The sequence below is a fragment of the Callithrix jacchus genome, chromosome 21 (genome assembly GCF_049354715.1).
Source record: "Callithrix jacchus isolate 240 chromosome 21, calJac240_pri, whole genome shotgun sequence".
NCBI lineage: Eukaryota > Metazoa > Chordata > Mammalia > Primates > Cebidae > Callithrix > Callithrix jacchus.
In genome coordinates this window covers 39,948,007-39,975,371 of record NC_133522.1, presented here as the reverse complement: position 1 = coordinate 39,975,371, position 27,365 = coordinate 39,948,007, and the positions used below count along the sequence as shown (strand labels likewise).

Genomic DNA, 27,365 nt, shown 5'->3' with positions numbered 1-27,365 from the left:
TTAATGGCATTTAACTTTTATTTTTAGGACAGGGTCTTACTCTGTCACCCAGACTGGAGTGCAGTGACACAATCATGGCTAACTGCAGCCTTGACCTCCTGGACTCAAGAGATCCTCCTGCCTCAGCCTCCCGGGTAGCTGGAACCACAAGCATGTGCTGCCATGCCTGGCTAATTTTTTATTTTTTTGTAGAGACAAGGTCTTGCTATGTTGCTCAGGCTGGTTTTGAACTTCTGGATGCAAGTGATCCTGCCTCAGCCTCCCAAAGCACTGGGCTTACAGGTGTGAGCCACCATGTCCAGCCTTAACTTATTTTTAAAACTTCAAATAACAACCAAGAAAATGGCATAAGATTTTTATGTTTTTCAAAAATGGGGCATACTAGTTTCAAAAAGGCAAAGACATGCTGCTTTAGGGTGTTTTTAAAAATGTGCTACATAACAATTCAACTAGTGTCCAAGCCAGCTAGAGAATTTAAAGGACTTATTTGTAGTCAGTTAAATCAGTGATGAAATAGGTAGGAATGGCCTTAAAACAAGAACAGGAAGAAACAACCGAATAAAATTTAGTGTTGGGTTTTATGGAACTCAGAATTACAAATCACCCAAGTTCTGAACATGTGGAGTCACGTGTGGTGGGAGAAATCTCTTCCTGGAAATCCAGTGACCCTTCTGAATGTTTTGTTTTTTTTTAAGATGGAAATCCAGTGATCCTTCTGAATGTCTTTTTTTTTTTTAAGATGGAAATCCAGTGATCCTTCTGAATGTCTTTTTTTTTTTTAAGATGGAAATCCAGTGATCCTTCTGAATGTCTGTTTTTGTGGTGTTTTTTTTTTTTTTTTTAAGATGGAGTTTTGCTCTTGTTGCCCAAGCTGGAGAGCAATGGCGCAATCTTGGCTCATACAACTTCTGCCTTCTGGGTTCAAGCAGTTCTCCTGCCTCAGCCCCCACAAGTAGCTGGGATTACAGGCACCACCACACCTGGCTAATTTTTGTATTTTTAGTAGAGATGGGGTTTCTCCATGTTGATCAGCCTGGTCTCGAACTCCTGCCCTCAGGTGATCTGCCCGCCTTGGCCTCCCAAAGCGTTGGGATTACAGGCATGAGCCACCACACCCAGCTCAATGTCTTTATAAGAAAATCAGCTTTTTGCGCCACCTCCCAAACCCCACCCATAGAATTTCTTACGCTGTACAACACAGAACTTCTCCTATTCTCAGAAATACTTTGTATAGAGAAATCTATTTCTGCGGCGTTAGATAACATTTATCTGAAGAAGCCATAGGAGAGTTGAAAGGGTTGCTGGTTGGTTTTGTTTTCTAGGTTTATTTTTGCACCACTTTGCTTGCACAGCTACAACCTTATCTGTGGGAAGAGGAAGAGACAGCATTTGCAGGGCTATTCACTTCCTGTGCTCTCAGAAAAGAGTGGGGCAGAAAGAACCCGAAATAATCCACCACCACAGGTTGGCTTTTCTCATTTTATTCATGAACTATTTGAATTTAAACCACACAGGTCAAAATGACCAAAGAGTTGTTTTTTGTTTTTGTTATTTTTGTAGAGATTGTTCTTTTTAGGTTCAAGATACACAGGAATAGCAATTTGTACTGATGTTGCTACTGGTTTGAAGAAAGATCTCAGTTACCATCATCTGAACCGGTAAAATTAACATTTCACACATAGTAAGTTGCCAAAGGAACACTCAAACAGCAAAAAGGAACCTCAGCTTCTTTCAAACAAACAAACAAAAAAGGAAAATGTTTTGGCCCTGCTTCATCAACCCCTTACACAAATACATACGTCTACAATTTACAATAGTGTCTAGCAATTCTTAGAATTCCATTAACATTACATATCAGACAATATAGTCTCTCTTTTATGGAAAATTAAACAGTACCATTATTTGGCAACAGAAGTATATTACAATCAACAGCACATCCATTGAGGGGCGGGCCTGGTCCTACCCCTGGGCAGGGCCGTGAGGGGAGCAACATGCCACCAGCACTGTGACCCGCTGGCCACCGGAAGCACAAAGAGCTCACGTCCTGGTGGATTACATTCTTTTCCAAACAGGCAAAGGCTCCTGGGAGGGTTCGCCAGCACTCCTGGGCAGGGAGGGCCCCATGTTCTAGCTTTTTTTGTCCCCAGACTTTTTTGAAACAACCAGGGCCCAAGGGCCAGTTGACTGGCTGACTTGTTCCCACTCACAGCCCTCTTGCCACCCCAGCCAGAGGGATGGTTCTAAGGAAGGAGAGTCAGGGCCTATTTGGGGTGGGTGGACCAGAGCTCCTCTGCTGGCATGCCTTAGGTGGCCTTTCAAGGCTGTGCCTGAACAAAGACATCTCTAAACAGCTCCATCCCTAGGAATAAAGCCATTATGGACCACATGGACAGTGCCTCTAAGCGATTAGCAGATTATTCATATACCTCAGTAGACTCCAGGAAGCTTCCAGAAATCACAGCTTCCCACATTCCTGAAGTCGGGAGCTTTACACAGGCCTCAAAAAACAAGCTTCAGTTGCTGGTTGACAGCATTAAGATGCATGCAGCCTGTTAAAGAAATATTGAAAACCTAACACATTCTTCAGATGTCCTTTCAGACCACAGGCCCTGAACTTCCTACCAACAGTGATCACCCCCAAAAGCAATGTGCTCAGATCACTGAAACCAGCTTTTTGTCACTGCAGAATTTCCAGGCTGCCAGGGGAGGCTGGACTCCTGGGGTTGCTCCCTCCTGAAATCACCTCTGAATGCCTCTCTCAGGGGTTTAGACGTTAAGTTTCATGGAATCCTCCTTGGGTGTCCTACAGGGACACTTCTGGTGGCTAGGTACAGAAAGTCTGTGCTCCAGACACAGCCTGGTCTCCTGATCCTTTTCTGGGAGGAGAGAAGGGAAGAAAGCATCCTCCCGCTGGGGTCTCCATGGGAATACGGGCATCCAGAAGCCTGCCCCAGAACAGCTTAACCCAGAAACCTAAACCTTCCATCCACCCACCCGGCTGTGCAACAGTTAGAGACGGTAAGGATGCATCAGGAAATTTCATGGAACACACAAATGCTAATTAGGGATAAACTGAATCAATCCAGATAGAGAAGTAGAAAGGGTGACCTGGAAGTCAGAGAGTAGCCTCTAGTGGGATAGCTGGGTCAGCCCCAGATCCCTAACGAATCCGCTAGAACCCAAGGCAGCCTGTGTGGCATGTGGAGCTGATAAAAAACAGGCTCCCGACCCTCATCCTTCCCGACCCAGTGCCCTCTCCGATGTGTGATGTGCATACATCCATTTTTAATGCAACACCAAGGCCTCCTGCAAGGTCATGGTTACAGAATACTTTTCATCTGATCACACCACCACCCATTACACTGAATTTATCCTATTTCCTGCAGGAAAATGAAATGACTCCTTTGAATTTCTAACATACACAACTTGGATTTGTTTAAATATATATATAAGAAATTTAGTTGAGTTGAACCCAAGTAATCTGATTAAGCATTTTCTACTCTTGGAATAGGTTTTAAATTTTTTTCTATAGTTTTATCCACTTAAATTAGATTCCTAAAATACTCTCATATACATACAGAAAAATAATCTCTCAATGACAAATCACATTTTACAATAACAAGTTAAATATTTTTGACTATAGAATCTGTGTTAGTTTATGCAACATTTAACAGCATAGCCTCTTACATACCATATATACATTTAGTCGTGGCCATTCCATAAACATACAGTGGAGATTTCATGATGAACATGAAATGAATACCCTTTGTCCCTTTATGTAGTGGGAGTTCGCATTTTTCTTAGCTGGAAACAGCACAACATGTAGAAAACCGGAAACTGTGAGCTGATCATCATCCACAGGACGATTCCATTGCAGTTTCTCATCTGTACACATGTATTTACACGTAAGTTCACCACCTATACATGTGAGGGTACGAAGCTGATGGAACTAAGGCAATACAACATGGGGGGCGGGGGCCAACTCCCCATCTATGCAGGCGGCCAAGGGATAAGAAGGGGCTGTGGAGGGCACAGACACCGGCTTGCGGGGCTACAGCAGACGAGATCTGAGGTTGATTTCACAGTTCAAAGATACTTGGGCCATTGGCCGCGTATGCTTTAAACACAGGTCTACAATTAGGTAGCATTAACATAGATCTTGCTAAAATATCTACTTTCTGTCACAGTGAATGTTTAGCAGATGACACTTTAAGGATGTTGATTTATAAAATGTACCTCAAATGTTCATTCATTAAAACTAAACGCTGATGTGCCACTAATGAAATGCCCCTGGAGAACACTCTCAGAACTTCCCATAGTCCGGAAGATTGCATGACACATGAAAACGAAGCTATAATGTGTTATATCATTCACGGTGACTCAATCACATCCAGGTGAGATGAGTTTGCAATTTCTGTTCGACCTTCTGTCAACGTTTTTACTTAGAAAATATAATCCCCTACAGAATCAGGAAACAGGATTATTGCTTGGTGTGTACGGAGATGGAGACCTATCTGCAAAAAAGCACGTGGAACTGCATAAGTTTTGGGGCGTCCAGCCCAGGGCAAGTCAAAGCTCAAAGAAAGCAACAACAGGAATCCCAGCTCCTTGGTCAACTGCCTCCCTGGACCACAGTCTTCTAGAACTTGAGGCTACTTACACGGAGGGTTCTTTTCTCTCCTACCTTCCCCTACTTAAAAGCCATGCATGGGATCCTAAGGGGAGAGTCTGGCTGGGAAGTCACAGCCTCTTGGAAGCAGGTCCCTCCCAGATACCTGCAGACCAGATCACGTGGCCCAGCTGGGCAGGGAGGCACTGGCTCCGCAAACTCCCCTTCTCTCCAGGGGGTGAAGGCTGGAGGAGCAAGCGTCCAGGGACACTGAGCACTTCTATGACCCTCCCTGCTTTTCTTTGAAAGCAGAAGGTTGGAAAAGGCTTGCAGTCCTCCCAGAAAGGGGAGAAAGGCTCCCTGTGGATGACGAAGGCCCAGAGGAAGGGTTTTATTTCCAAGCACTGAGCTCAATGGTAAAGGCTCACAGCTGCTTGATGCCCTGTGGCACACCCTGAACTGGGAGCCCAGAGCACCTGCCACCACCGGCAACCCCCTCTCTAGCCTTGGGGGAAGGCTGTGAACTAGGGGCTCGGTTCTGCACCCTCTAGCTAGTCCAGGCCATTTGCGCTTTTAGGAAATAAATGCAGACGTTTAGAAAATTATATCCACCCAGCTCGCCACAGCCTGCGGGGAGACCTTTCAAAGTAAGAAGACCTAAGACAGAGCCCACCTGCTTTGGGAACCAGCCAAGAACAGCATGGTCAGGGCTGGCCTCATGGGTGTGTGGCCTGGCAACCACACAGGGCCATGCACTCAGGAGGGACCTGAGCTTGGCTTAATGCTTTCCTGTCGCTGTCTAGAAATACTGCATCACCTGAACAAAGAGCCTTGAATTTTCTTTTGCACTCTATTCACAAACCACACGAATAGTCCTGAGCAGGACGACAGGACAGTGGAGCAAAGCGTTGTTTCCCTGTCCAAGCCACAGAGCCATGCATCCCCTCAAGTGTGCGTATGCACACACACACACACACGCACACACATACAAACACGAACAGGCAGGGACACACACGCAAACACATGCACACACAATCATACGTGCGCACACACAAGCACACTACACACACATACAAACATGCACGCACAAACGGACACACGGACACACAAATGCGCAAACACCCAACACGCACAAACACACGCACAAATGCGCACACACAAACACACCCAAACGCGTGCACACACCACGCACTGAGCGGCTGCATCTCACCAACAAAAATTCCCTTCCATCTAAAGTTCCAGAGGTCAAAGTCTGCAAGTAGAGACTGATCCAGTCCAAGTAGAGCACACCAGAACTCCTAGAACCCTTGTCGGGGAGCGGGGCCTCCTCCAGTTCGCCTGCCTTGCAGCCCACCCAGCCGACAGACACCGAAGCATTTGCAGAAAGAGTGGAAAGGTTGAGGACCTCCGTGCAGCCCCCAACCCAGCGGTAGGGAAGAGCAAGGTCTCACTGGAAACCCCTGGTGCGTAGACTCGAACCCCAGGCCCGCCGCGAGCTTCCTTCCCACCCAGCGTTCTGTCTCTGCCAGGCCCGCATTCCTAGCTCTGAGTCAGTTTTCCTGTCTTCCCCTACACCCCACATCACCTTCTGCGATCTACAAGAGCAACTCCAAGCAGCTGCGGTAGGTGGAGCCGGCACCTTGAAATCCGCCAGTGAAAACAGCGAATTTCCTCCAGCGAGTTTCCTCCTCCTCCAGGGAGACCCTCCACCCCCCGCGGTGACAGTGCAGAACGTCAGCCGCTGCTCCTCACCCAGCTGCAAAGCCACCACCCTTTCTTTAATTCCTGTCTGCCCGAGGCCCCCATTCTGTTTAGATAAAGGAACGGCAGGAAATAAGAGATTTGAGTGAAAAAAGTAGAAATGCAAAGACCAAGCAAAGGAATGTTACTCTTTCAAAAGACAAAAGTACAAAACCAGAGCTTCTGGAAGAAGAAAATATGCATTCTTTCCACTGCCTAAAAAGAAACCTTAGTTTCTGGTTAATCCTCAGGAAATATCGGAGAAACGCTGACTTTTTTTTCAAGGCTGACGAAATAAGTCCACTTTTGAACACAGCTTTGTTTGGTGGGCTTTGAACACTAAAATATTCATACTAGGCAGACGATACTAACAATATAGGCTGGCACAGAAAATAGAACAGAATCCTATTAACTCACGACTCACAAAACACCCCTGACATCCAGTAGGGGAAACTGACCCTGAAATATGACAAGCACACATAGTGTCAAAAACATCATTATGTGGTTATAATCTGGCTCCCCCAGGGCTAGGGTAAAGGGGGTTCCTTTGAATGGAGGAACTGACTGAGGCTGCACCGAACTAAAGAAGTTACTGGAAGGTCGATGTGAAATTTTTAAAATAAGCGTTGGGTGTTATTTTAATGACTTCAAGTTAGTTTGCCATTAAGAGCAATGGCAAAAATCGCAATTACTTTTGCACCAACCCAATGCAATTAAGCTTGGAATGCCACTAAGGCAGGCCCATCCGAGCTGGCTCTCAGCTTCTTGGAAGGTGTCCTGGACCAGGATGGGGACTCCCTAAATGAACAGTACATTAACTATTAAGATGTTTCTGAGCGATCACAACCCAGAGATGGATTGTCTAGTGTGCTGGTGTCTGGGTTTTAAGGCTCCCAAGACAGACAGCTGTTACATGTTTTCTTTCATGTGGACTAAGCTCCCACGCCCATCAGGAACTGATTTTTTTCCTCTGGCTGCTGCTGATATGAAGTTATGTATCTTAGTGGATCTTGATGACCTGCAGACATATCCTGGATCTGATACAGCGCAGGGTGAGGAAACAGGAGTTCTAGAACTTTCCTTTCCTCTAGCTCAAATAAACAACTGCTTTCCAAGTACCAAGAAGCAAGATCCTTACTCAGAAAGAGGAAGCTGTAGGGTGTTATTAAGTTGACCAGCCAATTACTTCCTCGGAGTCAGATCCAGCAAGAAGAGGTCTGCATTCGTTCTTTTTTTTTTTTTTTGAGAAGGAGTCTCTCTCTGTCACTCAGGCTGGAGTGTAGTGGCACCATCTCAGCTCACTGCCACCTCCGCCTCCTGAGTTCGAGCAATTCTCCTGCATCAGCGGGAGTAGCTGGGATTACAGGTGCCTGTCACCATGCCCAGCTAATTTTTCTATTTTTAATAGAGATGGTGTTTTGCCACGTTGGCCAGGCTGGTCTCGAACTCCTGACCTCAGTTAATCCACCTGCTTTGGCCTTCCAAAGTGTTGGGATTACAGGCGTGAGCCTCCATGCCTGGCTGGTCTGCATTATTTCTTTGAAGAACCCCGCACAAAGCAATGGTTATCGATCGGGACCATTCAAAATAGAATAAAAATATCCAAGGGCTTGAGGGAAATATTCCCTCTAGAAGGCGGGCCCTGGGCTACTTCACAGGAAGTACAAGCCACTGTAACAAGGAGAGCAGGGACTGAGCCATGTCTTTATCGGAGACCAGGCTGGCAGGCACATGGGAGTGGCAGGGGGTGCGAACTGCAAACGGGCCTAAGGCTGCTTCTCCTGGAATGGGCTGACCTGAGGGGCCCCTAGAAGGAAGAAGTTGCAGGGAATACATTCCTTGGTCCCCAGGATGGCTCTAATCAGGCTCCTCTTAAGCTTGTAACATTACTGGGCAGAAGAGCTTGAGGGAGCTGCCCCCTGAGGGGCAGCTGTGCGTTCTTTGCACCCTCAGTTTTTCTGCTGCTTTACAGTATCACCTCCTGAGTGCAGCCTGATGGACAAGGAAAGCCCACCTTCCTATAGAAGGGGCCCAGGCAGGTAGGCAATTACACTGTAGCTGGGGATAAAAGAAAGAAAAGAAAATGGCCCTATTTTATCAAACATTGAACATCCTTAAAAGGAACGGAGGGTCTGTGTGCAGGAGGCCACTAGATCCATGTTTTGGTTCCTGTGTGGCAATTCCTGACCCTACCTCACCAGTGCAGGTTAGGGCTGTTCTAGGAAAGCACCTGCCACTTATACTTAATACAAGCCTGTTTCTGCCCCTGAGATCTGCCCAGAACAAAGGCTGCCCATCAATCCTCATCTGAGCTCCGCCTTCCCAGAAGTGGATTCGTCTTCTGTGTCATTTGAACGAATGAACTGGAAACAAAGAAAAACACAAGCATTTGGTCTCACTGGGCCACTCCAAGGAAAAAGAGGGAATGAACATCGTAACTAGACACTAAGCAGCCCGTGGGCCATTCCTGGAAAGTCTCTAGCAGGCATTTCAGCACCCTAGGGTGCAAAGAGAAGGAGGTGTTAGTTTTCCCTGATGCCTCTTCTGGTGGCTCAGACTACACTATCTGAGGACTCGTCACGCCACTGGTTTCTAGGGCTACAGGTCATGCTTCTGCCTGGTGTGAGCTTAAGCTCTTCTATCTAGAAACAAGACAAAGCCATCCAGGTGCATTTGTTTTCATCCCACCTTCCAGCATAGGATGCTCTAAACTTGCAAACAAGCTATCTGGACCAAGCAGACCCATTGCTAATTGCACACTCACCTCAAGCCCAAAAGGACCCTGTTATATCCGAAGGACACCAGATGTTCATGTAAAAGTGCTAGTGTCTCCTATGAAGCACATCACTAACCTTGAAGAGGAGCGGAGAACTTAGCAATCAAATCAAACCAAATCAGATCAAATCATATTTTATGTTTCCAACAGAAATTCTTAAAGTCTTCACACATACAAAACACAATTTCTTCTTATCTATCAAAAAGGCCCAATCAACTAGAAAAAAAACAACTTGTAGGAGATAGAGAAGTCTTTTTCTGCCTAAACAAAGTACTGGCCTTTTCCAAAATATACTCCAGGAGCCCCTCCTTTCCAGTAAAGTCAGAAGTGCCTTGTCCATTTTTCCCTTTATCTTCAGCCGCATCGGATTCTAGAACATCCTCGTTCTGTGTGGTCAGTGGCCTTACACTTGTCCTAGCCAGCTGCTGGAGAGACAGCCGGCCTGCTCAGCCTTGGAAGGCAGACCTGCATTTGTCCTTCCCTGCTGGTGCTAGCACCTGACTCCTCTGCCACCCCAGAATACACCCATGGAGGACAAGGTCACCGAGATAAGACACAATGTGGGTGGTCAGTTTACTCATTTTCTGATGGGATTTCTTTTCCCCAGTTAAATTCAGGTCTGCTCTAGATGAAATCAGTTACTTTCATACACTTAGGCCATACTTTAGGTTGTTTAAAGAGCAAAGAAGAAAAAAAAATGCCTTCTCTTACATGAATGTTCTTTGGGCACAGAGTTTTTTCCTCTGCTGTCAGAGGACAGGGACATGTTAACCAAACAAACAAGGAAATCTGGCTCTAGTTTCTCAAGCATTCCTGGTGACCTGCACCTAGAAAGGTCCCTCTTTCCACATTAGGCCAGGCCTGGATCTGAATGAACCACATCTTCAGGCTGTAATGATCACAGTGAACCTGGTTCCAGGAGACGATGCTGTCCCTCTACCTGCCAGGATGATGCCAGCAGCCAGAGGCCCTGCCCCAGAGGGACTGGGATGTGAACTCTCCCTTCTAGAGAGCTGCTGAAGAAGGCTCAGCCCAAAAGGTCCCGGGGTAGTTCAGTTCTCGGGGATGACTGAGGGTCGCTGGGTAACCCTATGACCAGGACAGCCCCTTTGTGGGCTGAAGGAAATCAGCGTCCGCGGGAGGAGCTAGCAGTGTAGTTCACAGCAGAGGGGCACTTAAAGGGTGTTTAAAAGGCTGGAATCAGGATGCCAGGATGCAGTGGCCTAGAGAACTCCTATATCTAGAAAACAGAGCTAGGAGACAGACTCCTTGTTGGCAAGGGGCATTTAATTTCTAGGAAATATAGCCCAGATGATCAAGAAGGTAGAGGTGAAGGAACAGTGGGACCCGAGGGTTTGAGACTCCATGCATCACCCATGTTCCTCAATCCCCTTGACACAACTCAACCGCATGTCATGAATCACAGCTGGATCCGAGGGCCAGCCAGACTCATCCATAAGCACGACTGGTCACATGACAAAGAACACCAGTAAATACAAGGACACGGATCCAGAACTTGCTGCACAGCAGGAGCTTCTCAACAATGCTCAACAGAGTCACTTGAGGAAAAAGAGTCACATAATGCTTTCTCATGCTACATTAATTCCAATAATAGGATACTAGGAGTGGGTGACCTGGGACCTAAAAGGATTGTTTGTCATTGTGCATACCACACGCTACCTACACGAACAATGATGACCAACACTAACACGCAAATAAAGTCAATGAAGAAAAGACCGAACAGAAAACAAGAAGAGATTGGAATGGAGACCCACACTGCCCCATTTACACATACTTTTTTTTTCTGTCATGGTAACATGTCTTTCATAAATACACTGAACAAACTGTATTGGTTAGAGAGATAGGAAAGCATGAGTTGCATGTCTGTTTATAGATTTAAAAGTTTCTTAACAACATCAAAAAATATAAACAAAGTATCTTAACCATGTTTTCTGCTGGGAAATGGTAAACAAATGCATGCCTGAAGTTTAATTTGGTCTCTAATATGTTCAGTTGGAAGTTTCTAACTAAAGGGTATATCTGCTTGTTTCAAAAAATACGTATGTCTGTTGTTCTTGATACAAAATTCTACGCTATCTTCAATAAATAAATAATAAGGATTTCTTTAAAGTATGAAATGTAAACTTTGTTGTCCTTTCCAACACACACTTTTAAAACATTGCTTGAAATATGACCGGGCTGTCATGGGAAATTATAACACTACACATTCAGTTCCCAGCAGAGGGGGTACTCTGCCACGAAGCTGATGCTATCACTTGGAAAGCACTTTTACAACCCTATTTAAAGTCTAAGGACCGACAATCAAAGAGAAGACCGTCTACTGCAGGAAAGCTAGACTCCAGTACCTACAGAACATGCAAAGAACATTTCATGACCACAACAAACTAGGGTTATGAGAACATGAACATGCAAACAAGATACGGCCCCCACCTTTCATTAGCAAATCAAGTCACTATCTAACTAACCAGACTATCTCCTGGCATTTAAGGGAAAAAAAAATTAAACAACTCAAACCAAACAGCTTGGCACATGGTCATACACTCCTGCCTCTCGCAACAAGCACATTGCTGCGAGGCTGGGGTGGATGGGGTGGAGGGTGGGAAAGTGTCTTAGGTCTTCGTCCCAGGATGTGTGGGGCTTGCATGCTCCTAGGGTCTTTCCCCCACCACATAATGGATTGCCATCATTTTCTTCCCCAACCTCTAGCTTGACATTTTCCCTTTTCACGCCTTGGGGATCTAGGACATGGCTTCTGGGGAACGTACCAAAGACAGCTGTTGAAATTTCCCACCACAGTCAGGATTCAGCACATTCACGCACAGAACTCCTGCTGCATGAAATATCACAGGACCTCCAAGCCAAAAGGGATTTTTTCCAACATGGCTGCCGACCGAGACAGTTGTCAAGTTGCCTTTCTGGTGACCTGCAGTGACCTGATCCAGCACAGGGTGACTTTCTAGATAATGACTTTCTGTGACCATATTCCAAGCATGCTGGCAATCAGAACTAAATCCACGCAACAATGCACCGGTGTGTTTTCATTGACATATATTAATACAAGGTCTAGAGGGGAAGGAACGGCTATAATGGCGCACATACTGGAAACTTCCATAGACCAGCTCTTGAAAGAGCTAAGCCAGGGCCTGATCAGACCGCCTCACCGAGTGATCAGCTCCAGGCAGCATTTCCCAGTGGGAGAGATGGGATTCTGAAGCAATGACAGGACCGTCATCAGTTTCTAAACGCACACCAAGGACTGGGCATCGTAGGCCAAGAAGTCTACTTGGGGACTGGTGGATGTAAGAAATAGGAGGGTTATGTGAGTTCTCCAAAAATATAGACATTGCATTTATAAATCTATTTTATAGTAACCAGACCATCCCTCAAGCCTGGGAAGGGGCTAGATTCCCAACTGCACTCTTTTGAGACCTATGGGATTTCAGCGACCCTAGAAGCCATAATGAGATCTGGAGTGAGGACAAAGGAAAACACAGCTGAGTTTCATAAAACAGGAAATTATTTTGGGGCAGGGAGGATTGTCGAGAATTATTCCTAGGAGCTTTGAGGGTCCTGTCTTTGCCGTCCCATATCCCTGTGACTGAACACCAGATGGTGGTTTCTTAGAAAAGGAACACTATTTTCAGACAGTATGTGCTGCCGTGGGCTGGGACCCTGCTGAGCACATCGAGCCCGCTACCTATGGTTCATCGAACAACTGCAGGTCCAAGCGGACCACAATCTCTCCCGTGGGGACTTCGTGCAGCAGAAGACACTTCGTAACGGGACCCTTGGAGCCCTGGTCTTTCTTGATGTCCGCCACGCGGATCTCCGTCCGGCCCAAAAAATCTGAAAAGAGAACAAACAGACGCAGCTAAGAGGGACCGTTCCCCCTCTTCAAGGCATGTGTCTGTCATATTGGGACCTCCTGATGAACTGCCACAACCTCCCTTCTTCTCTGGGCTCTGACGTAAACCTAGGATTTCCAACTCACCCCCCAGCCGAGTGGGGTGACTTAAAGCCCCTGTTACTAAATCTATACCAAATAAATAGGAAGAGGGTGAACTACTCAGCACCGTGTAGCTGTGATCTCTCTCTGTGAGTGGCTCACAACCCCTTGGCCCATTCATTCACTGGAAATTTGTGTCTGAGTGCATGTATTCATCCATCGTGCAGCTGGGGTCTGTGAGACAGACTCCAGCAACAGGGTCTTGCTTTGTCACCTGGGCTGGAGTGTAGTGGCATCACTGCACTACTGCCACTACAGCTGCACTGATGCTCACTGCAGCCTCGACCTCCCAGGCTCAAGCGATCCTCCTGCCTCAGCCTCCCAAGTAGCTGGATCTACAAGTGCATGCCGCCATGCCTGGCTAAGTTTTGTATTTTTTGTAGAGACAAGGTCCCATTATGTTGCCCAGGCTGGTCTTAGACTCCTGGGCTCAAGCGATCCTCCTGCCTCAGTCTCCCAAAGTGTTGGGATTCCAGGCCTGTACCACCATGCCCAGTGGTGATTTTTATTGGGTTGAGGGAGAGACAGGTAGTTTCTTGGAATCATGGGGCCAAGACTATTCTTTTCCCAGCCCAAGCAGAAAGAGAAGGCTGGTTGAAGAAATGATTCATCCAACACGACTGCATCCGTTTGCCTACTTAACTGCCACAGAAATGCCACCCAAAGGGACCTGGCCGATTCTGAGGCTACTGCTGTGGGCTAACATTCTTGTTCCATTAGCCAGTTTCAAACATTGCCAGCACAGCTTTTTTGCCAAGGACTGAAGAACTATGCTGAGGCTCTTAAATACACCCGTCTCCAGAGTCACTTGCTTTAGAAAGCAGAAGATGGTAGTGTTTGCCCAGGGCAGCTGGCACAGTTCTAGACCAAGCATGCTCTGTCCACATGTGATGAAACGCCTCCAGAAGACACCTCCAGGGGAGACGGAGCCTCGTCTTGTGCCAGCCAGCCTCATCTCTTGGGAGGGAAACCCCAGGAATCCTGGCACCAAGTCCCCAGGTAAGAAAACATGAACCCACACAAACTAGCACCAGGGAAGAAGGAATCACCTCAGGGCCGCATTCTACTCACCATCTGGTGAAAACTGGTCCCTCTCAAACACAGTGATGCAGAGGACTTCCTGCTCCAGGTCTCGGATGAAAAACTGGCAGTTGGAGTTCCACTTGGGGTTTAGAGTGTCCTGGATTGTCTTAGTGATGTGGCATTGGGAACCCATGGTCACCTCGCAGTATGGGTTGCTCTTCCCTGGAGGGAACAAAAGCCTTTACCAGGTGGAAATCACACCTCATTTTGATCCCCACTCTTTTTTTTCTTTTTTTTTAGATGGAGTCTTGATCTGTCGCCCAGGCTGGAGTGCAGTGGTACGATCTCAGCTCACCACAGCCTCCACCTCCTGGGCTCAAGTGATTCTCCTGCCTCATCCTCCTGAATAGCTAGCATTGTAGATGCCTGCCACCACGCCCGGCTAAGTTTTCTTTTTCTTTTTAGTAGAGACAGAGTTTTGCCATGTTCGCCAGGCTGGTCTTGAACTCCTGGCCTCAGGTGATCTGCCTGCCTTGGCCTTCCTAAGTGCTGGGATTACAGGTGTGAGCCACCACGCCCAGCCAGCACCCCTCTTAATAACTACCACGCTTAATAAGTGGCAGATATTTCACCTGGATTTCAATGGAGACTCCAGGTGAAAACCCCCAGAAGTCAGGTTCATCCTTAAACTAAGCTCAAATAATTAATTACTTGAGTGGGCTTTGAAACTAGGCCCTTCCTGTCTCCTCACTTTGGCCTTATTCTGTGTCACAGCCACTGTGAATGCCGCCACTCAGATCCCTTGGAGAAACAGAACGGTAGGAAGGATTTTAAAAAACAAAAAACCTCCAGGTTTTTAACAAGTGCTAGTTAAACCAATTCGGGAAGGAGATGGGGAGTATGGAAATAGCACATTCAATTTGGAGCTGGGTGGGGGTGTGGGGAACGCAGACCCAGCTTCCAACCCTAAAGCAGGAGCCTGGACCACCTCAGAGCCTTACCATGTGACCGACAGGGTTTCAGCTCAATGCCTTCGACCACGTTCACCATCAACCTTCCAATGCCTGTTGCCCTCTGGGAACGGACTATGATGGCAGGAAAAACGCAAAACGCTTCATTTGAACATACAATGCCTTTCCCATGTCTGCGAGCCTCACGATTCATGTCATGGACCTCTCCCTACTCAAAAGTAATTCTCCCCTCCTCTCCTTAAACTCTGGCTTCCTTGCTCCTGGCATTTGCCCTCCATCCCCCGTTCGCATCTCACCCCAAGCTCTCTTTCATCCCATCTCACGCCCCTCCTCTAGGTCCAGGGGAATCTTCTATTTGGAGGATTCTCAGCCCAGCCAAATGGCCCTCCCTCCTGCCCAGCTGTGTGGGACACCCCACAGGGCCATGCATTACCCAGGTACGCTTTCTCGCGCTTCTTTTTCTCAGTCTCTATGTAGAGTTCAGAAGCAGCTTTGATTTTCTGCACCCAGGCAGTCCTTGGACAGAAAAAGACAGAAAGTTGCCAAACAGAAACTCAGGAAAAGGGCTTCAGGTCTGTTCAAACACTGTTGCCAGGACTCTGTTTTCTTTGTTCATTTGATTTTAACAACAAAGGCTTGGGAAAGAGAATCTGATTTTATGTCACGTGATGCTAATACTTACTCCTGCCGTCAATAGTAAAGGCATGAGGGCCATTTCCATGGATGACCTCAAGACCTGAATTCATGTTCCAGGGGAAGAAAATATGTGATAGATGCCGTCTTGGAGGCCACATCAGGACACAACTCCTCTTCCTTCCTTACTAAAGGCCAGCACATATTTGCCTAACCCAGGCCAGAAGGATCTTGTTTATGAAATCACCCAAAGGAAGAACAAAAGCCACTTCCCAGATTGGGAACCACTTCACATGAAAGAGCAGAATGCCCCGGAGGGAGACATTTGTGGCTGCTGTTTTCTCCTTCATTTTTTCTGAGAACCATATGCACAAAAGCTTTAGCCAATTTTCTTGCTTGGTGCAAATGCTCTTTGGAATGATGCTGGCCTTGTGTCAAGTTCACCCTTCAGAAAATGATCTGTTTCATTTGGCTCCAGGGCAGAGTCTTGAAGACAGATTGAAGCAAAATACCCACAGCCCTAGGTTCCAGAAGCCCTATTTAAGTGAGCCCAGGTGAGGAAGGGTTTGGGGCTGGGTGGTCCTATTAACTCCGAAATCGCTTTCTATTGCTTTCTGCCACCTGGGAAGCCAGGGGAAACGTGAGATGCTCCGTTTACCTCAAAGAATGCTACATGTTTCAAACAGAAAAAAGAAACTGCTGTGTGCAGTGGCTCATGCCTGTAATTCCAGCATCTTGGCATTTTGGGAGGCCAAGGCAGGTGGATCCCTTGAGCCCAGGAGTTTAAGACCAGCCTGAGCAACATGGCGAGACCCCAGCTCCACACACACACACACAAAAAAAAAAATACAAAAAATTAGTCAGGCTTGGTAGCACATGCTACCTGGGGGGCTAGGGTGGGAGGATTACCTGAGCCCAGGAGGTTGAGGCTGCAGTGAGCGGTGACTGTGCCACTGCACTCCAGCCTGGGTGACAAAGTCAGACCCTGCCTTAAAAAAAATAAAATAAAAACAAAACTCAAGCAAAATTAGTTTCAATCCATGTTATTTTGCAAAGTGCATGCCATGTGTCAGATTTTTGAGGGGCCGTAGAAAGAAGTAACAGCCCCATCCCCACTGCCAGCCAGAGGTATGGCGTTGCCGCTTGGGAAACATTGGCACCTGCTATTAATCACATGCCCCTTGTGTCTCCCAGAGCCAGGGGGCCCCGGGGCCCAGTGCTGGGGAGGGGCAGGTCTTACCTTTCATTTATGCTTTCTGCCCGGAGGGTATAGACTCGGTCAATGTGGGAAATGTGGAAGATGGGCTCATCTCCAGAAGGATCCGTGGGTAATTTTACTAGAACCTCATTTAGAAAAATAGGCTGGAAAGTAACACACAGGTATTACAAAGCGAGGCTGGGGGTCTGTGTGCTCTGGTAAACCATGAGTACGTGAGTACACTTATGCGAACGTCTTCTAGTAAACAAGACTGCAAGTCGGCCTGTATGTGCATGCTTGTGTGTGTTTCAGTAACCTAGACTGAGCATGTGTGTGTGTTTGTGGGTGTGTTCCAGTAAACCAGACTAAGGGGGTGTGTGTTTTCCAGTAAAGAATCCCAGAGGCCAGGCGTGGGGGCTCAAGCCTGTTATCCCAGCACTTTGGGAGGCTGAGGTGACCAGATCACGAGGTCAGGAGTTCAAGACCAGCCTGGCCAACATGGTGAAACCCCATCTCTACTAAAAATACAAAAAAATTAGCCAGGCAAGTTGGCACGAACATGTAATCCCAGCTACTTAGGAGGCCAAAGCAGGAGAATCACTTGAACCTGGGAGGTAGAGGTTGCAATGAGCCGAGATCATGCCACAGCATTCCAGCCTGGCGATAGAGCAAGATTTCGTTCCAAAAAAAAAAAAAAAATCCCAGAATAATGATTTTGTATTAATATCAACTTTTATATACTACAAGTTATAAGGATGAGTCCCCGGCCCCCCGCCCATTTTGCAGGTCTGTTTTAAGTCCTTCGGAATGAGATCTAACTGGTGTCTGCTTTTCCTGGAGTATCCTAAACAGCAGTCTTCATCCACTTTACATCAAGCAATTCCCTCCAAAGATTTTCACATGAAGTTACTAGTAACGAAATACATAGCTCTTTTCTCCCCAAAATAAAGCTAACTGCTGCTTCTGAGAAAATTCTTCTATAAAAACACCCCCATGCAGACAAATTTAGAAAAACAATGTCCCATGACACAAAGACACACAAGCAAGGACACACACAGATGAGCAGACCGTATACACAGCTGAGGGGCATTCTTCACTCAGCAGTTGTCTAGAGAGGCTTTGCCAAAAAGGGGAAGGCTCGGATGTTTCAAGCTACCCGGAGAAGTCTGGTGGGGGACTTAGGACCATTTGGAGGCGACAGTGGGCCCTGGGTGCTGTTTTGTACCTCTTCTCCCAAACTTTTTCACACCTGCCTCATCTGTACCCAAGACTTCGCTCCTACAGGCTAAGGCATGCCTTGGTCATGTCCCAGGGGACCACAGCAGCCATTTGGCAGCCAATATATATTCCATCGATAGCACTGACTGTGGGAGAAACTGCGGCGGGAGATGGATTGTCCTCCACTCCGGTTACCCTAAATCGCAGCTCAGCTCCTGGCCTCGTCCTCCACGCCACAGCCCCTGACCCTGCTAAAACTCTAGCTCCTTTTTGGAAACTTCTTCTTCCCCAAACACGTCCACTCCGATAATGCGATCTAGAATCCAACTTACTGTTTTGTACATTTTATACTGCAGGTTTGATTTGGGGCTGAAGACTTTGTCGGTGCCAGATGACCCCAAGGGCTTGGTGATCTGAGTCAGCAGGAGGAAGTCGTTGAAAAGGAAACCGTACAGCTCCTTGTTGCTCTTGGCCTTGTAGAGCTTCCCACTGTGCAGAAATTTGCGTGGCCCCAAGCAATTGGTCACAGAATTGAACACAAGTTGCTGAGAAAGGAAAACAAAACCCCAAGTGTAACGTTTTTGTTTCTCTGAATCGAGAGCACGGGCTCCCGCGACATCAGAGGCCAGGCCCCAGCACACTCGGATCTTAGGCAAAAGTCAAGGACGGCTTTGAAGACTTTGGAGCCAAGAAATCAAAGTCAGACCAAGGCACTGTTCCGGGGTTTCCAAGTATCAGGAAGAGTCTCAATGATCATTTCTGAGGCTTCCCCCAGGGGTATGCTAGTGTCTTATGGGGCAATTGGTTTTTCTCCTTTTCCTTTTTTGAGACAGGGTCTCGCTATGTTGCCCAGGCTGGAGTGCAGTGGTGTGATTATAGTTCAGGCAGCCTTGACCTCCCAGGCTCAAGCAATTCTCCCATCTCAGCTCCCTAACCCATGCCTGGCTAATTAAAAAAAATTCTGGGGAGGGGGGTGTCTCACTGCCCAAGCCAGGTCTTGAACTCCTGGCCTCAAGCGATCCGTCCACCTCAGGCTCTCAAAATACTGGGATCACAGGTGTGAGCCACTGAGCCTGGCTGCTTCTCTTTTTTATCTCCTGGGGAAATGAGGGAGCAGAAAGAAAAGTGCCCAGCTGGCTCCCACCTTGGGGAACTCCCTGCTCTATGCAGGGTCCGTGCAGGAAGCAGCTCCAAGGAGAAGATCCCACACAGGTTCAGACAGTCCTTTGCACTTGTGGAAAGCAGCAGCCCCTCCTCCAATTCCATAAACAAGAAAATGCTACCTTCCAAGGTACAACTGCAGCCCGGGCCTCTGGCACGTGTGTGACTGCAGAAACCAGTGGTGTTGAGCAACCTCTCGGTGCCAGCCAGAACAGGCACAATACTGTGCAAACGAAATGTCACCCGACTCACCTGCTTAGCAAACAGGAAGGGAGCAGCTCCCTCCCTCCACTTACTGACCCTCAGAGACACTGTGGGCGCTGAAGTGCAGTTCTACCATCTCTCTGGGGTCTGAGACCTCACCCCAGTAGGTTCTGAAGGGGCAGGGGGCACTGAGGTGGAGACGAACCCACACAGGCCCCCCACTTTTTTTGAGATAGAGTCTTACTCTGTCACCCAGGCTGGAGTGCAATGGCGCGATCTTGGCTCACTGCAACCTCCGCCTCCTGGGTTCGAATGATTCTCCTGTCTCAGCCTCCAGAGTAGCTAGGACTACAGGTGCCCGCCACTGCATCGGCATTTCTGCCTGGCAGTGCAGGGGCTGCTTGGGTCCCTTGTCCTCAGGATCAAGTTAATGTTACTTTGCATGACCACGGGCCTCCTCCGCCCCATGGCCCATCATTCCTCTATATTCCTCCCCAGTGCCCTGCTCAGAATCTCAGAATAGCCCTCCACTCCTAATGCCCTGCTCCAATCTTTTTTTTTTTTTTAAGACAGGGTCTTGCTGTCTTGCTCTGTTGCCCAGGTCAGAGTGCAGTGGTGCAATCATGGTTCACTGCAGCCTCAAACTCCTGGGCTCAAGCAATCCTTCTGCCTCAGCCTCCCAAGTGGCTGAGAATACAGGTGCATGCCACCACACCTGGTTAACTTTCTAAACATTTTTTTGAGGAGACAAGGTCTCACTATGTTGCCCAGGCTAGTCTTGAACTTCTGGCTTCAAAGGATCCTCCCACCTTGGCCTCTCAAAGTGCTGGGATTACAGGCCTGAGCCATGGTGCCTGGCCTGCCTCCAAGGCTTCCTCCCCCAACTCCCAGTCAACCATCACCTCCAAGGTCCCCAAGAGTCCCCCATATAACTGTCCCTTGTTCCCATTACATGTCCCCACAGCACTTGGCACCCAGCTCTGCCTCCTCACCCCTCACATCTTGTTGTAAATGTTGGTTTAGCCCCAGCTTCCTCCTGGACCATAAGCTCCTTGAGAGTGGGGGTCACATCTTATTTGTTTTTGTGTCCTAAGGTTCAGTACTGAGCCGTGGCACATGGGTGGATACCCACTAAGTGCTTATTGAATGAATAAGCCTCCCTGTCCACCTTCGGTTGGTGCGGGATGAGCAAAAGTGTGGGAACAGCCCCGTGGAAACTGAAGGGACAGCTATGGGCTCACATTTTGGGATCTTTTGTTGCTCTGCAATCAGTGGATTGGCTCATTTATTCACTCGTTCTGAAAATGTGTGGTTTATCAGGCAGCAGTCACACAAGTTTACAGCCACAAGGGGTGTGATGCCCAAACCCCTATAAACTTCGTTTTGGATGATCACAATGACAATCCTCTGAGAAGGGATACAATTTCAGACAATAAAGATGCCCGCAGGTGTGGTGGCTCACACCTGTATTCCCCACACTTTGGGAGGCCGAGGTGGGTGGATCTTCTGAGGTCAGTAGTTCAAGACCAGCCTGGCCAACATGGTGAACCCCCATCTCTACTAAAAATACAAAAATTAGCCAGGAATGGTGGTGCACACCTGTAATCCCAGCTACTCAGGACCTGAGGCAGAATTGCTTGAACCCAGGAGGCAGAGGTTGCAGGGAGCCAAGATTTCGCACTGCACTCTAGCCTGGGCAACAGAGGAAAAAAAAATATATGCCTACATATAAAAGTTCAAGGAACATTTAGTTCACAGTCAAGAATCAGAATACATATGAGCAACAAGGTAAGTTTAGCAAGAGCAGAAACAACAGATAAAACAATAAGACCCATAACTTCAGGCTATGGGTTATATAACTATCTATATCTATATCTATATTTATATCTATATATTTGTTTGTTGCTTTAAGACAAGGTCTGCTCTGTTGCCCAGGCTAGAATGCAGTAGCATGATCATAGCTCACTGCAGCCTTGAACTCCTGGGTTCAAACTCCTGGGTGGTCAAGTATAAACCACCACATCCAGCCAATTTTTTTTTTTTTTTTTTTGTATAGACAGGGTCTCACTCTGTTGCCCAGGGTGGTCTTGAACTCAAACTATCCTCCTGCCTCCACTTCCCAAAGCACTGGGATTACAGGAGTGAGCACTGAACCCCATCAGGAATATCCATGTTTAAATGTGTTAAGAAATAAATAAGAAGCACTAACATTTGAGCAAAAAACAAGATACAAGAAAGAAACCAGCATAGTTGGGTATAGTGGCATGCACCTGTGGTCCCAGCTACTTGGGATGCTAAAGTGGAAGGATCACTTGAGCCCAGGAGGTCCAGGTTTCAGTGATTGTGCCACTGTACTCCAGCAGCCTGGGTGACAGAGCAAGACCCTGTCTCAAAAAGAAGGAATAAGGGAAGGAAGGAAGGGAGGGAGGGAGGGAGGGAGGGAATAAAGGAAGGAAACCAGAAGACAGGAGAAAATAAATGGAACTTCTGACAATGGGAAATGATATCGTTTCAATTTAAAAAACAGAAAGAAGGAAAGAAAGGAGGAAGGAAAAGAAAGGAAGGAAGAAGGGAGGGAGGTAAGGAAGGAAGGAAGGGAGGACGAAAGGAAGGAAGGAAAGAAGGAAGGGAGGGAGGGAGGGAACCAGCAGACAGGAGAAAATAAATAGAACTTCTGGAAATGATATAATGTAAATTAAAAACTCAGTGGATGGCCAGGAGAGGTGGCTCATGCTTGTAATCCCAGCACTCTGGGAGGCCGAGGTGGGCGAATTACCTGAGACCAGGAGTTTGAGACCAGCCTGAACAACATGGTGAAACCCCATATCTGCTAAAAATACAAAAATTATCCAGGCATGGTGGCGCGTGCCTGTAATCCTAGCTACTCAGGAGGCTGAGGCAGGAGAATCGCTTGAACCCAGGAGGCAGAGGTTGCAATGAGCTGAGATCGCGCCATTGCACTCCAGCCTGGGTGACAGAGTGAGACTCCATCTTAAATAAAAAATAAACAAATAAATAAATAAACAAAAACTCAGTGGATGGATGAAACAGATGAGAAGCAGCTAGATGGAAATGAGGGTGCTATTGGCTAGAGAGGAGGAGGGTTCATGCTTTTCCTTGTCCTCCTCCAGGTGGTGGCCGAGGCTCAGCCGGGAGAGGCCGGGGTCCAGCCTGAGGGCAGCTACCTCAGACAGGCCTTCACACTGCACATGGGCCTGGATCCACTCCAGCCGGTCGGAGTTCTCCTTCTCCCGCACCCCTTCGTTCACCTGGGAGCAGAGCTCTTCCGCCTTCTCCAGGGCGTGCTTCAAGTGGCTGTGGTCCGGGTGGTTTTCAGGGGTGTTCTCCAGGATCTACATAAGAAAACAAAAGCAACCACCTCCTTTCAGGCAATGTGGGTGGGCTTGTGATCTGGAGCCCTGCAGGACCAGCCCCAGTGGGGCAGGGCACCGTCCTTTCATGAACGGCGCCCATTTGAGCAACCACAGCTCTGAGCACCCACATGGCAATCACGTGGCAGATGACAGCCACTCCTTTTTGGCTCCAGTGGATGGTCCCAACCCTGAGGCCTCAGCCCAGCCGCACACCCTGAATGTCTAGGGCAAGCTGTGTGATCTGTCCTGCAAAATGCTAACATCATAGGGTGGACCCTGAACCACACACGCAGACTCACAGGATCGCAGCGTGTACCTATAACCATGGAGCCAGTGGGGGCTCTTAGAATTTCTTTTCGAAAACATTCACCCTGTTTCACAGAGGAATAAACTAGTTCCCGAGACCAGGAGCAGAGCTCTAGGTCTGCTCTAGGATAGCAGAGCCCAGCCATCCTAGCCCCAGTTCCATGCTGCTTTCCCACCTGTCCACTCACCTGGGGGAACTTAAAATGCAATTCTGGCATTTGATGTGCAGAATGTTCCATCAACCCACTGATGAGGGTCAGAGAGCCAACAGGTGCCCTTGGGGGGCAGGGCAGGACAGCGCAGCCTCTGCTTAGTATGCAGCCTGTGGCACAGGGGGAGTGGTGGGTGCAGCAAGGGTGAGAGCACCCGCACAGAGAATGGCTCTATTCCGGGTCCACACACCTCCGGAACGCACCTCCGATGCAGATGGGTGCATCAGAGCAAGAGTGCGATTTTCTGAGCAGACCATTCAAGGTGGGGTTGAGTGCCAGCTCTGGAGGTGGACCTCCTGAATTTAAATCCCTGCCCCACCACAGACCAGCCATGATTTGGGCTGGTCACATACATGTTCTTTGTGTTGTTGTTGTTTTCTGAGATGCACTTTTGATCTCATTGCCCAAGCTGGAGTGCAGTGGTACAGTCTCGGCTCACCGCAACCTCTACCTGGTGGGTTCAAGCAATTCCCCTGCCTCAGCCTCCCGAGTAGCAGGGATTACAGGCACCCACCACCACGCCCAGCTAAATTTTGCATTTTTAGTAGAGACAGGTTTCACCATGTTGACCAGGCTGGTCTCAAACTCCTGACCTCAGGTGATCCACGTGCCTCGGCCTCCCAAAGTGCTGGGATTACAGGCGTGAGCCACTGTACCCAGTCATAAATCTTCTTTTTGTCTTGCTCTGTCACCCAGGCAGGAGTGCAGTGGCACAATCTTAGCTCACAGCAATCTCTGCCTCCCAGGTTCAAGCAATCCTCCTGCCGCAGCTTCCTGAGTAGCTGGGACGTCTCTACTAAAAATACAAAAATTAGCCACCATGCCTGGCAGCTAACTTTAGTAGAGATGGGGGTTTTGCCATGTTGGCCAGGCTGATCCCAAACTCCTGGCCTCAAGTGATCTGCCTGCCTCAGCTTCCCGAAGTGCTGGGATTAGAGGCGTGAGCTACCACACCTGGCCCACATAAATGTTCTGAGTCTCAGGTTCCTCCCATGAGAACTGGGGAGGTTAATAGCCTCCTTTATAGGGTTGTGTGGAGGACTAAGTGACTTGATACACATGGATTCTTGGCAAAGCACCTGGCCCTTAGGAAGTGCTTAATAAGCAGGAGTGATGACCATCAGACCCGCAAAGGACTTGAAAACAGTCACCACCCTATGCTGGAGAATGCTGAGGACACATTTGCCCAGGCCTTGTCCACATACAAATAATGTAAATGGCCCAGACGCTGAATAATATCTCATCCCAAAGGCATACTGTGCTTTAAAGTCCTAAGCAGGTGCTCAAATGGAGAAAAATACAAACTGTTTTCTCTGTCTTGTATGTCCACAAATCAATTCCAAGCAACAACCCCAACCTCTGGGCCAATCCTGACTGTACCTTAGAATCCATTTGGAAAATCTGAAGCCTCTTCCATGACTAAATCAAAATCCCTGGGGGTGAAACTCAGGCTCAGGGTTTTTCTAGAGCTTTCCAGACATTCTAATAGGCAGCCAAGTCTGAGAATCACTACTCTAGGCTGGGAGCCCGCCCAGCTGTCTTGAGTAAATCCGTTCGTTTTGTTTAGTTTCAAAACCCAAATGCGGTTATCAATTTTTCTAATTATAAAATATTGGACAATGTACGAAATTTCGAAAATTCAAAAAGTTATGAAGAGCCTAAAAACCACCCACAATCTCCCCATCTGAAGAGAAGCTCTGTCTAGGTGTTACTTAATATACTCTGCCTAGATGCATATGTACATACATACACAATTTTATAAAAATAAAAATTGCTTTGGGAGGCCAAGGTGGGGGGATCACCTGAGGTCAGGAGTTTGAGACCAACCTGGCCAACACGGTGAAACTCCGTCTCTACTAAAAACACACAGTTTAGTCAAACATGGTGGCACACACCTTTAGTCTCAGCTACTCAGGAGGCTGAGGCAGGAGAATCTCTTGAACCCAGGAGGTGAACACTGCAGTGAGTCAAGATTATGCCACTGCACTCCAGACTGGGTAGAGTGAGACTCTGTCTCACAAAAAATGAAAAAATAAAAATTGGATCATAGTACTATTTTGTACACTGTACTACTTCGTACACTGCTTTATAGTACAAAGTTCCATATCCATTCCATACATACTATCTTTTTTTTTTTTTTTTGAGATGGAGTTTCACTCTTGTTACCAGGCTGGAGTGCAATGGCGCGATCTCGGCTCACCACAACCTCCGCCTCCTAGGTTCAGGCAATTCTCCTGCCTCAGCCTCCCGAGTAGCTGGGATTACAGGTGTGCGCCACCATGCCCAGCTAATTTTTTGTATTTTTAGTAGTGACGGGGTTTCATCATGTTGACCAGGATGGTCTCGATCTCTCGACCTTGTGACCCACCCACCTTGGCCTCCCAAAGTGCTGGGACATACTATCATTTTTTAGGGTTTTATAACATATCATTATTGGGGCAGATCCTGGTAACGGGCACCTCATTGGACACAATGCATTTAAATAGTTCCCTTACCATAAAATATTATGTTGTTTCCAACTTTTCAATATTTCTCAAATTAATTCCTTAGAATAAATTCCTAGAGATGGAATTGCTGAGCCAAAGAGAAATTATAGTTGGATCTATACATTGCCTTCCAGAAAAAGGCTGTATCAATTTAACTTCCGTCCAGATCCTTGCCAACACTGGGGAACTACAATCTTCAACATACAGCCATCTGGCAAGATGCATCAAAGTATCAATATATGCCCATTTGGCAAATCAAAGTATTTTCTTCTTTTGTTATGTATTTTTGTTTATTGCCTGTGAGTCTGAACTTTTTATACATTTAGTACATAAGTGTTCTCAATGATAAAGTTAACATTTATAAACTGTCTAGTATAAGCCACTTTGCATATGTGAACTCAGCTAATTCTCACATCACTATGCAGTAGGTACCACCAGTAACCCTATTTTACAGACTAGAAACTGAGGCCCAGGTTATGGAACTCATCGCACACAGCAGTAAATACCAAGATTCAAATCCAGCCAGCCCAGCTCCAGGCTATGCGCACTTCACTGCTATTCTGCACTGCCTCTCAGCAACTTCCATATTTTTTTTTTTTTGAGACAGAGTTTCACTCCATCACCCAGGCTGGAGTGCAGTGGCTCAATCATAGCTCACAGCAGTCTGACCTTCCAGACTCAAGTGATTCTCCCACCTCAACCTCCTGACACATGCCACCAAGCCTGGCTAATTTATTTTTATTTTTATTTGTTGTAGAGATGGGGTTTCATCATGTTGCCCAGGCTGGTCTTCAACTCTTGGGCTCAAGCAGTGCTTCTGCCTCAGCCTCCCGAAGTGCCGGGATTACAGACGTGAGCCGTCGTGCCTGGCCTTTGCCTGTTTTTCTATTAGAGTATTTGTGGTTGTTGTAAGGGTGCTTGATATAGCTACAGATATCTATTTATATTTTAGTACCTAGGCATGTACAGTTAGAAATGTTTACCCAGTTTATGCCTGTCATTTGTCTTTTTCTTTTCTTTCTGTCACCGAGGTTGGAGTGCAGCGGCATGATCACAGCTCACTGCAGCCCCAAACTCCTGGGCTCAAGGATCTTCCTGCCTCAGCCTCAGGAGTAGCTAGGACCACATATACATCCCACCATGCCTGGCTGAGTTTTTAATAAATGTTGTAGGGATGAGGGGGTCTCACTATGTTTCCCAGGCTAGTCTTGCACGCCTGGCCTCAAGCGATCCTCCCACACTTTGGCCTCCCAAAGTGCTGGGATTAGAGGCATGTGTTACCATACCCAGCTTGTCATTTGTCTTTAAACTTTGCTCATTATATTTTGTTGTGAGAAATTTTTAAGAAAAATTTTTATGCAAATAACATATTAACATATTCTTGGTATGCAAGATTCAATCACTACAGAAATATGTACAGCAAATGT

At 47.3% G+C, this 27,365-nt stretch overlaps 1 protein-coding gene across 4 annotated transcripts in view; it reads right to left on the bottom strand.

The window, feature by feature from the left end:
- Nucleotides 1-7,739: 7,739 nt before the first annotated feature.
- The window catches only part of ITSN1 (intersectin 1), a 236,394-nt gene continuing 216,768 nt past the window's right edge, over nt 7,740-27,365 (bottom strand). For all 4 annotated transcript variants that reach the window (XM_035283062.3, XM_035283065.3, XM_035283063.3 and 1 more), the window contains 7 exons: nt 22,746-22,913; nt 18,528-18,740; nt 17,020-17,141; nt 15,580-15,662; nt 15,177-15,260; nt 14,224-14,397; nt 7,740-12,992 (listed from right to left, as the gene is read on the bottom strand). In XM_035283062.3, the coding sequence (XP_035138953.1) occupies nt 12,844-12,992; nt 14,224-14,397; nt 15,177-15,260; nt 15,580-15,662; nt 17,020-17,141; nt 18,528-18,740; nt 22,746-22,913 (993 nt within the window). In that variant the 3' untranslated portion in view covers nt 7,740-12,843. The remainder of the gene's footprint in view (nt 12,993-14,223; nt 14,398-15,176; nt 15,261-15,579; nt 15,663-17,019; nt 17,142-18,527; nt 18,741-22,745; nt 22,914-27,365) is intronic.